Source organism: Orcinus orca, chromosome 12 (assembly GCF_937001465.1).
Source record: "Orcinus orca chromosome 12, mOrcOrc1.1, whole genome shotgun sequence".
Taxonomy (NCBI): Eukaryota; Metazoa; Chordata; class Mammalia; order Artiodactyla; family Delphinidae; genus Orcinus; species Orcinus orca.
Window position 1 is genome coordinate 1,704,086 of NC_064570.1, and position 14,527 is coordinate 1,718,612.

Here is a 14,527-nt window from a genome sequence, read left to right on the forward strand (position 1 = left end):
GCTCACGCTGCCCCTGCCGAGGCAACCCTCCTCGCGCCTCGTACCCTCAGCTCAGAACCCAGCTCCCGTGATTACGGTCTAGGTGAGCGTCCCACCCCAGCTTCAGCTTCAGCTTCACGGGCGGGACCACGGCCGTCTCAGCTTTCCCGGGGCTTGGAACAGCCGCCGGTGCGCGCCGAGTGCCGGGGACGCCTCCTGCTTCCCCCCCCCGCCCCACTCCAGGATCAGTGAGCCTCGCCTACAGACCCTAGTGAAGCCTTCAGCAAGAGAGCAGAGAACCACCTTTCACGCTCAGTATTCCCTCCTATGCCCTCTTCCTCAGGTGACCACGAAACCCGAGAGAAACAAAGAGAGGACCAGCAGTGCTGCTCTGCAGAAAATGGCAGCTGTGCCCCGGAAATCCCTCCGTTTTCCCGCAAGCCGGTCCCCTCGAGGGCCAAGGACGTGTCGGGACCCCGCCCCTCTCACCTGGACTGCAGTACTGGAGTGGCTGCTGTCCGTGTGCATGTGGGGCTTCTCCTCGTAACGGGGCCACTGGTCCTGAGGAGGAGCCGTGCGGTCCTGGGACTTGGAGGCCGGGAAGGTGAAGTACTCCCTGGTGTAGGTCTGCGTCGGGATGGGGTAGGCCTCGGCTCGGGGAGGAGGGGTCTGCTCCTGCAGACGGGCAGAGGGAAGGCAGCTGAGCTCTCCGCAGTCCGCACCGCAGACCGATCTAACTTCCAAGGCCCGCTTTTAAAGCAGGGTCCGTGTATTTTACAAACGGTGTTAAAAATTTAAAGTGTTGGATCCTGTACCGAGAATAATTAAAAAACATTTTATTTTGCCCCGGCTTACTAACTGAAAGCTCATTACCCATTATATTAAAAATTCAAAACCCAAACACTCAGGAACCAGAAACCGTGAGAACATTTTCCTAGATAACTCAGGCCCCCTGGGGGAACCCAAGGGTCTGCTGCCGGAGCATCTGTGTGCTCACGTCTCAGACCTCAGCGCAGAGGTTTCCAGTGGAGACGGACGTTATCTTGGCCGCTGTCCCAGAGGTATAGGCGCCTTTCCCGCCGGGACTAGGGGGCTCATCTGTTGGTGGAAAACAGGAAAGAAAGCTAATGTTAAATAAACAAGCCCGACGTAACATCGCGAGAGCTCTTTACAGGCAGTAACCGCGCGCCGGGCACCTGCACGCCGCCAGCGAGGCGTCGAGAGCACAGACACAGAAACAAGGCGCGTGGAGGTGAGGGCTCACCTCGCCCACTCCCGCCTCCTGAATCATCAAGAGCCCGGAGCCACGAAGCTGTATCTGCGAACCTGGTATCTGGGGCATGTCTCCTCCCAGGAAGCTGCTGCTTCCTGCTGACAACCCTTTAACACCATAAAGACTGTCTGCTGCCCCACGGGGCATCCAGCAACCTGTGCTCCCCCCTCATCAGTGTACCTGCCCGGAGCATCCAGGAATCGACGTTCCCGGACTAGTTTTTACTTCCTGTTAGCACCTTAGCTGTAGCACCTTTCATGAAAAACACATCCCAGGTGGCTAATCTACGCAGGTAATAATGTTCTTTTAACGCGCAGCAAAGCCGGGGCGCCCTCCTCCCTCTGGCTGTGAGCGGGCACGTGGCGGGGCGCGCGTCTCGACGGGAGAAGGGCCGCGAGGCTCCTCTTACTTGCGACGTTGGGGCTGGAGCGGTGGTCAGCCCTGTTTTTCATCAGCCTGTCGTCGCCAGGCAGCTTCTTTGGTTCGCTGTATTCTGCCCAAGGCATCTGAGGGCTCTCCGGGGACCCGTTTTGAGCTGAATTGTTATAGAGCTCAAAACCTTCACTCTTTGGTCGGGGTTTACCTGATCCACGACGATCTGAAACTGAAATCAAAACACCTTCAAGATCTGTTCCTTTGTTCAAGATCTTATCTTAAACACCGTTTAGTCTTAAAGGAAAGGTGAAGCTACAAATACTTAAAACTCCACAAGAATCTGTTTTTACCAGAAGAAATGAGGTGATTTTTATATAAAAGTAAAATCTTTCTGAAGAATCTCTAGGCAGTTTTCAAAGGAAGCAACATTTAAGGGTCACTGACGAGAGAAACTACTCTTTCAAAGCTCATTTTCTCACTAGCGTACCTGCTTAGGCAACAGGGTTACTGTTAAAGTGACTCTTCTGGCTGAAACATCAACTCGCTTCCCTCAGTTTTTAAAATGTGTCTTAATTCCTTTAATCACGCAGGGTTGCTGTCCTCATCGGGAACCGCTGTGTCACCGCTGTGATTACTCACTCTTTACTTTTTAGCTTTCCTGTCCTCTCACTCAACGGCCCTGACCTATTATTTATTCCAGTAGTTTCCCCCGTTGGTCCTAAACTCATCATCTAGTCTGCTTCTTTCAAATGACTATAAACTAAGACATCAGACAACCAATATGCTAAGTACCATGTCATGAACAAAGCAAAACCGCAGTGCCGTGCGAAGGCCTTGTGTTTGTCTGGTCCAGGCTCTCAGCGCTTCGGCTGCAGTCACTACTAGGCATGGGCTCCGGGCTCGCCCAGGGCACCGGCTCTGGGGATGTACACAGCCAGCCAAGGACATGCAAAGTATGTGGGGATTTCACAGACAATGGGCATCATAATGGTTTTCCCCTGGTTTCTCAACTAATTCTTTACAAAGCCCCACATTTATCCTGATTTTATTCTGAGGTTTTTGATGTACTACAAAACCACGGTTCCCACCAACGAATTATTTATTCAAAAACTGAGCTTTTTAGTTAAAGTGAACTCTCTACATAACAGTCATGCCCTATCTCAGGGCACGCAAGACTGAAACAACTATTCGTACACACGCGTGTAAACATTCCTTCGGGAGAGGATTCTACTTGTTCTTTGAAGGCTTTATATCCCGTGTGTGTTTGTCTGTCAAAGATGAAAAGTCATTCCTCCACTTACTACCGACCAAGTGCCCCGAGTGCTGCTGGCATGTGGAACGTGCGGGGTCCCCTGCAGTCACCAGGCGTGTGCACGTTGTCAGTGGCTCTTGCGGAGGGGGAGGCCCTAATAAACTACCACCACCATAGCGCGACCGGCCCCAGCAGCCCATGATCTAGTAATCCTGGGCACCGCGCTCAGCCTCGCGTCCTTCTTTAAAACCGGGGTAGTAACGACAACAGGGCCTATTCCACAGGGTCTGTGAGTATTAGACGAGGCCACGACTGGAAAAAGCCTGGCACACGGCAGGTGATCAGTAAGCATGAGCTACGACTGGCAGCAGTCAATGGGGGCGGCGGCGACCCGCAGTCCTTACTTCTCTGCATCATGGGCGACGGCTGATTGAGCAGGGTAGCAAGACCGTGATAAATGGCTCCTTGCTTTGCTACTTCCAGCGTCACCACGGAGCTTGTCCTTGTCATCAGTTCTGCTGCCCTGGGAAGAGAGCATCACGGCTGTAAGAGAAGTGATTCAGGCACCCGTCCTGTCACCACGGCAGCTTGTGGTCAGGGCGAGGCCAGCACGCCCGCCGGCCTCACCCGCCAGCCTGAGTCAAGTTCTGACAGACTCCCTCCCTCTGACTATCAATAAGAACAGTAGATGACTTCCAGAAATTTCAGCAAGTGCTAAGAGTCAAAGAAACGTATTCAGACTAAAATACATAATTTTCATGTACCCTAAGACTTTTACACTTAGAGAGGAAGGGCATAGTTTTTAGCATGGTTTTTCGTCTTCCAATTCCAAAATTTAATATGAAATATCCCTAAAAAGTGCTCTTCTTAAGCTTTAAACAAATAAAGAAACGATACCTTTCTTGAGAGAGTCCTACCAGACTCCGTCCATCCACGCTGAGGAGCTGGTCACCTGCAGCCAGCCGCCCGTCCTGAACACACCCGGAAGGCATGCGGACAGGAGAGGAGGGGGGGACAGCAGAGGGAGAAGGGGGGAGAGGAAGCCAACGGTAAGTACGCGCAGACTTGGGTTTTCCACAGACTAAAACAGCCGGAACATCGCATGTCGTCTGTTAAACACACGACGCACTGAGAGCTGGCCGCTTTAAGAGTCATACCCACCACGTCAGCAGCACCTCCTTTTACAACAGACTTGACGTAGATTCCAAGTTTGTCTTGACCAGCACCCTAAACAAAAACAAGGTGGAAAACACCGCACTGAAAATACACAGTAAGAAACGTAAAAATAAAACATGCATATAGATGACTGTAAGTAAAGTCTTAGCTATTGTTTTTACATGAAAATTAGAATTGCGAAAACTATATTAATAGAATTAACACTCCAGTAAATATAAAGAAACTAACAGGAAATGCACCTACTTTGTCTTTCCAAATTAAGAAAAACTACTTCTGAAAAATCAGTCAATCACCAGTCAGCTGGCGAGGTGACCACGACCGACCTGCAGTCCTGCAGGCAGAGGTGAGTCCTGGCGGCACAAGTGTATGTGGGCCACGCTCGCAGCAAGCACTGCTACTCACCTCGATACAAGAGCAGCTCACCAGAGGGTTTCTGCGTTCCAAAGCTTACCCACCTCCCCTTACACCCTTGAAGTTTAAAATCTAAAACAAGGAAAACCTTCTTGTGGCAAACAAGAAGAGGGACTTAGGTAGAGACAATTCTGCAGAAAATGCTCTACACTGCTGCAATTTAAGGATCACGCGTTGTAACCCTAAGGAAGTCCTGAACTACAAGCACCAGCCCGCGCAGACGCGCGCGTGCACTAGCTTCGCTGCACGTTACATCACGGACGGGCAAGGAACCTCTGTGAGGCGGATGTAAGAAATAGATACAATTGCCTTACAGAATCGCCAGTGTTCTATTTGGACGTTACAACTCCAACGTAACATCTGAATTTCAGATAATTTATTAGGGCCACCAAAGGAAGCATTCATACGTATGAAACGTCATTTGGATGTCACTACCAATATTCTACAACTGAGAACGTATTTCTCAGCTCGAACCTCAGTACTTATGAAATATTGTATCACAAAAGCAAAAACATAAGGTATCACAGAAAGGTATAAAGATAGTTCAACCAATGACTTAATTGACACCCATTTTCTACAACACTCTGGAACTCCCAAATTTCCACTTGAAAACTTAGTTTTCCCTTTAGTTAACAGAACGGGGTGAAAGAGGGCAGTCTGCCCAACCTCCCGCCTCAGGGAAGACCCAGCAGGGGTGCCGTTTTGTGAGCCTAAGAGCACCTACCACTTACCTCTTTCTGAAGACCATACACACTGCCTCAACACAACAGCTCCACTCCAGGTTTCCTGGGGTTACATTATCTGGGAGCTGATTCTACAAAAGCTCTACACACGGCAAGTAAAATCCGTATTCTCCTCAGCAGCTCCTGACCCTCTGGCTGAGGTTTCCCGACTGTTCCCCTCAAGACCCCTCTCCGTTTCTGTCTGTCTATACGTCGACATCCACCACCCTGCCTCATTACACGTCTCCTGCCCGGTCCAGACACCCAACCACATGCCCCGAGGACTCAGCTGGCCCTTCTGCCTCACGTAAAAAATTACTGGCATACTGGGGAAATACTGTACTTTTCTGGGTACATTTGAAATTTCACACACACACACACGTGTGTACGTATATGTATATATAGTCACTAAATAAACGGGAACTTTCTGAATTTTAGCCTATCGCTTAGCAAAAAAGCAATAAATACAGCTTTCATCTGACTTCCCTTGTGCCAGTATGGTTGCCTTGAACCTGAGGCCTAAGATGATCCGTGGGACACTACATCTAGGGCAGCCCCCCTGCCCCATCTGTTAAAGTGGGCACCCCTCCTATATTACCTAATTAAATGACTCCTTCAAATAACATTCTATACTTCGATGTGATCTATGACTAATTACCTAATTGGGCTGTTTGAATAACAGCTGCGTTCATTCCGCAAATAGTCACTGAATGCCTGTACCACCCTAAGCTCTCTGGGTACGTGAACGAACAAAACAGACACCTCCCCACGTCCCCACCCCCAAAGGAGCTCATATTCTAGAGTAGTTTTCTTTGCGGATGTCAGATAATATTTCTGACCGGGGTACTGAAAATCCCTCTTTCTCTTTTTCTGCAAACACTGCGTGATTATTTCCTTGTAACAAGGCCAGATTTTGGGGGAAAGGTTCTAAAAGCATAGTTACTTTTTTCTTCTGCTCTCTATTTGACTGACTATTAGACTTCAAAATCCCAGTTTTTAGTGTGAATGGACACACTACATTTTCACAAGCATTAATTTTTGGGAATGCAATACTGTCCTTCTAATTTAGATAATAAAAATTGTACTTTTAATAAGACAGTCAATCACTACTACCTTTGACAAAAGAAATCTCTAGCAGTAATACCAGTAAGACAGTATTTTTAGTAACTGACGTAAACAAAATACCAAATACATATTTGGATATTTTAAAACAATAAATCAAGCCCTCCTCCCCATTTCTGGTATGAAAGATTATTATTAATAAAGAAAAAAATCTCATTTATTTGGACAAATTAAAGTGATAAGAAAACTTTAATCCTTTTAAAGTCACAAAATAGAAAGTGCAAGAAAACCATGAAAATGCTGTTCTGCTTCCTCCGGATAAACCAAGAACTCGCAAACGCGCTTTTCGCTGCATACCCGTCAGGGCCTCCGTTAGTCACAGCTTTCCCTCCAGGAAGATGCCCCGGCTGCACGTCCACGATAAACTGTAGCTTCACTACATTATTACTTCCTGTCTTCAACCTCTTCCTTTAGACCAGTAATCACACGCCTGCGGGTAACTACCGGGCTCTAGGATCTCACGACCGCTCTGTATTTTAGACAACTAATACACAGGCTTAAATGCAGCAGACTCCACATGAGCTGCAAGCAGCACTGAAATAACCCCAAAACCTAATGTTTTTAAACAGATAATTTATTCCGCATTACATGCAATACGAAATTTAATAAACCTAAGGTTTAAGTATTCAAGTAACCGATCCTGTAATAGATATTTGATAGCATCATCTAAAATTTTTTTTAATGAAGTCACATCTTTAAACAAGCATTAGTTTACATTATAAGTTTCAGAAAAATTCTGGCAAAATGAGGAAAACCCTCCTTATGACTCACCCGCTGGCCCCCTCTATCCAACCTGCCTCACAAAATTCCCATTCCGGAAGCGCACGCCTCCAACAAAGCTCTCCTGACCCGACAGGTCACCAGCTATCTGTCAGTGGGCACCCAAGTTCAAGTTCAAGCACACCACGCCCACCTGATTGCCCTGCACATCCCCCCTCCCACCCCCAGCTGCCAGGTCCTTGCTTTTATTTATGCTGTTCTCACCACACAACGACTTTCGGATGCAACGGCTCTGCCAAAGTCCTTGTATCACTGGACCCCTAGGCCCACCTGCCGGCCCGCTCACCCTGCCAAGGCCAGGCAGGATGCGACCTCTCGCTGGCTCACGTTCCCATGGGATTTCCTGTGTTCCCTCAGACGGTTACAGGCGGCTCCTCCCCTAGCTCCCTGCCAGGGCCGCTTCCCAAAATCCCTGCAGTCAGGCTACAACAATGGGGTCAACTCCTTATTCTAAAAACCCTCTCTGGGGAAATCCAGAATCTTACTGAATGAATACGTTGGCAGGCTAAGCAGCAGCTGCTATGCGCGTTATCTGGGGGCTGGCAACACGGCGCCACTGGCGTAAAAAGTTAGAAACCTCAAGCATTTCTGAGACACTCGGACCCACCGCTGTCAGGCAGCAGTGGCGAGGAAGGCATGGCGCTGAGGAACTGCTGGACTTACTGCCTCGCATGACGGGAAGTTACCTAAATTCTAAGTCACAGCCGCTCCTTTTAGTTCCAAGTAAGTTCAATTTATGCTTCCTTGTCACAAGGAAGAAACGAGAGGTCATGATTATTAGAGACCTCAATTCAGAAGACCACGAGCATCTAAAAGCTCTACTGAAGGTTCGTCATAAAAACTGACTTTAGTTAAAAGTCATCAACAAAGCACCATGATAAAAGATGATCTTTTAAAAAGACTCTCGGGGGTAAGGAGATACATAAGTAATATTCGAAGACAGGGGTTCCCAACGGCTGGGCCGCACAGCAGGAGGTGAGCTGCGGGCGAGCGAGGGAAGCTTCATAATCCGCTCCGGATCCCCCCATTGCTCTGATCCACCCCCACCGCTCACATCACCGCCTGGGCCACCCCCCCAGTCCGTGGAAAAACTGTCTGCCACGAAACCGGTCCCTGGTGCCAAAAAGGTTGGGGACCGCTGCTCTAAGAGGTATCCAAACTTTGGTTGGCATTTGAATCTTCCAAATGTGGTCTCAACCTCGCACTATTTACCTAGTGAATATTCTTTACTTAACAGAGCACTCTGCCTACACGTCTGTCAGCGTGTCCCTTTCTGCAGACTGCCTGTCTCTACGGGGAGGCCCTTCCCTCTTTCCAGGCTGGATCTCTCCCATCTCTCCTTATTTGAATCTTATCTGTACTTCGTGGGTAGCTCATGACTATAAACTGGCCATAAAAATCTGTAAATGCAACTGCTGTACAGATAAATTACAGTTCCACCGGTAACTACTTTAGAAAAACAAAATCAAAGATGAATATACCACCTGGAGATGAAAGAACTCTACGGAATTTCTTACACTCTCTCTCTCCCTCCCTCTCTCTCTATAAAATCGCCATGGATAGTTACTTTCCACCCCAAAGACCGCAATCTTTGAGCAACGCTGAGGTGATCCAAGGCCTCAATCTGGCCAGAGCAGCCCTGGCTGGAACGGCCCCCGTGACTGGGGAGACGGGGAGCTGGTGAGCTGTGTGCCATCTGTATTGGGAACAGGTCAGCTCTTGGAAAAGACAATCATTCCTTAACATTACAGAGCTCTCTGCCTCCCACCCCATTTCATCTGAATAAAAATAAAAACGCTATAGACTATGACAAAAAAATGAATAAAGCAAAATTTATTAATTCCAGAAATATTAAACCACTTATGTCTCATTTCTACACAATAATGCACACACTAGCCCAGTAAGACTGAACTTTAAAAAAATTTACTCGACAAATTCTATTAAGTTCCTCTTTTATTTACATACGCCCAAAATTAAAATGCATTTTATGGTAATTCTACTTTTCTAATTAAGAAATGAAAACGGAGTCCACAAGTTATACCTTTTTGCTGCTACGTATCAAGGCATCACATCTGTCATTAGAAGAACGTAAAGATGAGCTGCCTAAGCACTGACCAAAAGCCAACAATAGGAATGTACGCAGAGCGCTTTCCAGACGCTCGCTGGTGAAGGCACGTTAGGCGTGTCTGGCGCGGCAGCCACGAGGTCCAGGGGCTGCTGGGCGCTGGGATGCGGCTCGTCCAAACCGAAATGTGTAGCTCAGTGCAAAGCGCACCCAACTTCAAAGACTGAGTGTGCAAAAGAAGAATCTAAAATGTCTCACTAACGACTGATATGACTACACGTTGAAATCATAACTACATAAAAGAAGACACACTATTAAAGTTAATTCCAGATTCTTTTATTTTTTTAAATGTAGCTAATAGAAGATTCTGAATTACCTACACGGCCCACGTATTCTATTTCTATTGGACATCACTGCTCTAAAACTATAAGCTTTTCATGGCATATCTATGTTATTAGTAACCAAAGATACTAGCAATAATCTATAATTATGCAGATAACTGTGTAAAAACAAGGTCTAACTGCAACACAATATATACGCTAACATTACACACCCTGATTTCCAACGATGAGAAGAGAACCACAGTATAATAAGTAAATATATAAAGTATTTTAAGAATTACTTGCCTAAAGTTGTCTAAACCGGCATTTGAAAAGATATTATTGTATTTTTGGTCCATGTTATTTGTAAAATTAAAATGAACAGAGTAAGCATAACCATTTGGAACTATCCATTCCTCACCTGACAAATCAAATTCCTTTTTAAAAACTGCCTTCTGGAAAGCAGTGATGTGTTTCCAAAGGCATCAGGAATTACGGATTTCACTAGACACAACTTTGGAATTAAATATTAAAAGTCCATTTAAAAAAATCAAAACCACACTTTCCCTTCCAGAGGCACTGATGAGGGTAACACGCAGTACAGCACTCGAGCTGTTTGGCATTTGTGGCCTTTAACGTAATTTCGGGAGGTTAGAGAATGGGGACCACACACACTAGCCAGGGGCACAAAAGAAGGCAGAGGGCTAGATCCTCAGTCCTGAAAAAAGCAGTTAAAGTGAAATAACAAAGGTCACTCCTGTGTGGTCTCAGTATTTAACCTTAAAGTGCATCCTGGAGCTGTTTCCTTTCCCTTAAAAGGGAGAGAAGGAGGCTTGAGGAGAAGGAGTCTGAGAAGAGGAGGAGAGAAGGAAAGGGCAGAGGTTGAAGGGGGTGAAGCAACACCACACCTGGAATTTACCTGCAGAATAGGTACACGAGAGAACGGCGGTCAGCTGACAAAAATGATGCCCAAACAGAACGACAGACAGCAGAAGCCGCACTGCGCCTTCCCCAGAACTAAAGAAACACGCACCTGTCAGTCAGCTGCCTGATGTATCCGATGAGAACCGGCTACAAGTTTAGAAAAGGCTGCTCCTAAACATCTTGTTTGCTCTAAATCTTCTAAGGCACCTTGGGAAAGACTGAAGCACAGGTGCTCTCACCTCCCGCTCAGAGAGACTCAATCAGAAAGAACCCCGCTTCAAACATTCCAGCTGCAATGTCTGAGTGAGTGTGGGAGTGTGATATGAGTTACAGCATAAAAACATCATTAAAACACAATCCCCCGCCCCGCCGAAAAAAAAAAAAAAGGCAGCAGCAGGAGGAAGACAGACTGGCCAGCCACAGCAGCATGGGTTCAGCCTATTGTTCCCGGCGTGGAAACAGCCTGCACCCTCGCGAAAGGCTTTCAAACAATCAGTGGGCTGGGCTGACCTGAGAGCCAGGAGTATTTAAAACTCATCAGGCAGATTCAGTACAATGCTCTGCCCACCCGCCCCTTCCTCAGTGTTCGGAGCTGCTTTAGTTCTAGTCAGACAAGAGTTCTGATTCATAAACTACTAAAATTCAGACTAGAGTTTTTAAAACATTGTCAGGCTCTCTCTTTTTGGTAGCCATTACCTTAGTTCTGAAACAATCAGTTTTCAAACTCATACCTGAGACACTCTCCACCCTAGCAGCCTGGACGGCACTGGCGTGGTAAGTGCCCTTTCTGCCAGAGACGCACGCTCCAGGGTCAGCTCTGCCCATCTTCTACCGTTTGCATAAAGCACAAACAAACAACGCTGTGTCATCTATCTTTTCACTCTCCGTAAAGTAAAGGAAGCAAACCACACTGATTCTGAACTGGGCCCTACAGATGGGCTGCAGGAGGCCTTGGAGCCCGGAAGCGTGGGCGCACGACCCAGGGTGCAAGGAGCGTTCTCCAGGGCGAAAGGGGCAGCTTCCCCAGGAGCCTCAGAGCGTCTGTGGCTCAAGAGTGAGACAAGGAAGGTGACCCGTCGGTTCCTGCACGGCTCAGGCAGGCGCCCCGGGGCTGTCTGGGCCTCGCCAGACTGGGCTGCTCCACAGCCAATCCCTCCACCCGGGGACCCTACAAATACCGTCATTCTCTACGTGTACCAACCACCACGTGAAAAGAGGGCTCTGCTTTACATTATTTTAATATTGTAATTGAATTCAGTTATTTCAGTGGACCCAAGAACTTTGCACGTAGGCCACTACTGTAAACGTATAGGTAAAACACTGTTCTTTTATATAATTTACTATTAGGACAGAAATATAAAACATTGTTTCCAAATTCATCAGCCAACAGCCACGCAGGGCACTCGGTCGTTTTGCACAACTTAACGGAAAGTTATTCCTGGCCTGTCCACGGGAGAAACTGCAGTCACCTGGGACTTTGGAATTGATCTTAAAAGGGAACTGAGAATTTCCCAACTCATTTCTTTGACTAGGTCTTTCCCACCTGGTCCCAATAAGGTCACTAAGGAACACAAGGGTGAAGGTCTCAAATTCCTTAAAGGACTAAACTGTAGTTCACACTCGCTTTCTAAGTGGTGAAAAGGCAGTACGATCAATAAACACTGCTTTTAGCCTCTCCTTTTTAAGGCACAGGAATTTTATTTTGTGTTTTAAGCTAAGATTTAACACCTTAAAAACCGTATATAGTCAAAGCACAAACTAAGATTCAATTAACCATTCATTTTTAAATAAAATAGTAAAATATCCTAAGTACCTTTCAAATTGTCACTTTTATGCTCACTTTTCGAAAAACCAGGTTTTGGAGAAAGCCTGCAGTAAAAAGCACCTAAAGCGGCCCAGAAGAAGTTGCACTGTGGAGATTCCTGCATGTCCTGGGCAAATTCTACAGCAGCAGCTACCACTGTTTCAAGCAACTTTCACTATACTACAACCGGCAGGAGTAGATTAATGGTTTTTCTTGTATAAAAAGTACACAGAAGCCTTAGAGCTTCACGAACCTCAGGAATCCACAGTGCTCAGCTACAGAGCAGTAAACATCTGGGTGTGTAATCACGAGCTCCCTTACACGGCTGCTGCACGGGCGAGTGAACCCCGGACAGGTTGAAGCACGATACCGTGGAGGGAAAGCAGACTCTAAAGAGAACATCCGCGTCCACCACGGCCCCGAAGAGACTCACCACAGACTCTGCTCTTCCGACAACAGAGAGCCACATTTTGGCCTCTCGGGCGCACCAGCTTCTCCAGCTGAAACACAACTGTCTACTTCCCCCGGTGGCAACAGCGGCACACAGCTGGCCTCTCAAGGCTCGCCACCACGAAGCTGAGCTGGACGCCACAACCCGGACGGCATTGAGCAACTGCAGCCAGACCGATGCAACACTCGGACTCTTACGTAACCGGGCAAGCTCAGAGTTTCATTTACTTTGTACTTTATTAAACTTTAAAAAGAGCTAGAAAAATAAAAAGGAGGGAACGGTTGCTATTTAAAAAATCCAAATTAAACAGGAAGCACCGTGCTGGCCCTCAGCTGAGTGAGAAGTAGCGCCCCAAACGTCCCCAAAGCAGGGTTTCACAGAGTGGACAGCGCACGACGGTTCCAAGGCATCTGGATCCCATAAAACAGCCGCAGCCTGGAAGGGGCGTCGGCGGGCTGACATCAGAACCCTGCCCAGGCTCACGGCCGCGAGGCCACATGCTAATTAGGCAGAAGTAAAGAAGAACGGAGCCGAACACAAAGGCCGCAGGAGCTCACGGAAAAGACCAAAACACAGACGCAAGCAAGGGTGACGGGGGTAAAATTCAACACAGCGGCCGCGGGCTCTTCTGTGTCTAACAGGAACAAAATGACAGGTGACGGCACTGTGTGATCCTCAGGGACCAGCTGGAAACGCCCTCAGGCTCCTCTCCCCGAGACTCGAGGTGCGGGCACACTGAGCGTGCGTGTGGCGGGAAGCGCTCTGCTCCGGGCGCCCACCACGGAGGACGCAGAGCTCTGCGAGCACCCCGGCTGCCCGCGCTCGCCGCACGGCCTTGGACTCTCCCGAGGCCACCTGCGCTGTCATGAGGGCTGACACTGCCCTAGCCGGGCATCAGGCACAGAGCGGCGTTTCAGCAACGTGGGCCCATCACAGGACTTGTTCACTCCTGCTCAACATTCCTTTGTGAGCACCAGAGAGACTACAGCTCTGCTGGAGAAAAAGCCATGGAGTCCACAGGTGAACTGCTGGAGTCGTGTCTCATTGTAAGAACAGACATTGACACACTTTTTCATGCCTGAAAACGGCACGCCATCTGGTTACTAGAGCTTGCTCTTACCCCCTTAGAGCACCCTATGCCTCTGACCCTCCCTCCGAGTTCCGCACTCGGGTATCCGGCGATGCATGCGATAACGTGCTCGCTTGCCCAGCTCAACAGGCATCCACCCAGCTCTCAAATCTAACACGCTCAAAACTGAGCTCTCGATTCTCTCCCTGCCAAAACGTGCTCCTTTTCAGGAGCTCCACCTTCAGTAAACACGCCCACACGCCCAGCTGCTGAAGACAGACCCGGGATACACTGATATTTCTCTCTTCCACTCACTACACACACCCCGTTCAACAGCCAAGGTGAAAGCTGCCATTCAACGAATACACATCAGCGCCCAAGATGCATCGGAAGCTGGCAGCCCTGCAGCGGCGGACGCGCCGGGGCCCGGCAGGCGCACCGGAAGCTGGCAGCCCTGCAGCAGCGGACGCGCTGGGGCCCGGCTGCCTGCAGGGGTGTCTGTCCCAGCGACGCCACACTGGTCCACAAGTAAACGTGCTGCCGCGGCTGCCCGGCCTCCGTCTCCGCCGCCACCTCCTTCCCCCGCTGAGCGGACACTCCTCCCACTTGCAAAACCAGGCGTAGCTCCCTCACTAGCCCCTGGCTGCACTTCTGAGCCCCCCGGACCACGCTCTCCAAGGCAGGAGGAATAAACTCTCAGGACTGCACTCTGACGCCACCACGTCTTACGTGAGCCCTTCAGTGGCTACTCCCTCTAAAGCCTGAACTGCAGCAAGCCCTCGGGCTTCTTGGAATCAGCGTCCT

The 14,527-nt window shown here is 48.6% G+C and overlaps 1 protein-coding gene across 16 annotated transcripts in view; it reads right to left on the reverse strand.

Annotated features, from left to right (window-relative positions):
* Positions 1 to 14,527, reverse strand: part of AFDN (afadin, adherens junction formation factor) — a 139,511-nt gene that overhangs the window by 20,462 nt on the left and 104,522 nt on the right. For all 16 annotated transcript variants that reach the window (XR_007470468.1, XR_007470467.1, XR_007470466.1 and 13 more), the window contains 6 exons: positions 4,041 to 4,106; positions 3,777 to 3,850; positions 3,284 to 3,402; positions 1,662 to 1,856; positions 986 to 1,077; positions 469 to 654 (listed from right to left, as the gene is read on the reverse strand). Coding sequence is in view for 12 of the 16 variants with exons in the window: in XM_033403980.2 (XP_033259871.2) it covers positions 469 to 654; positions 986 to 1,077; positions 1,662 to 1,856; positions 3,284 to 3,402; positions 3,777 to 3,850; positions 4,041 to 4,106 (732 nt within the window). In the remaining 4 variants the exon portion in view is untranslated. The remainder of the gene's footprint in view (positions 1 to 468; positions 655 to 985; positions 1,078 to 1,661; positions 1,857 to 3,283; positions 3,403 to 3,776; positions 3,851 to 4,040; positions 4,107 to 14,527) is intronic.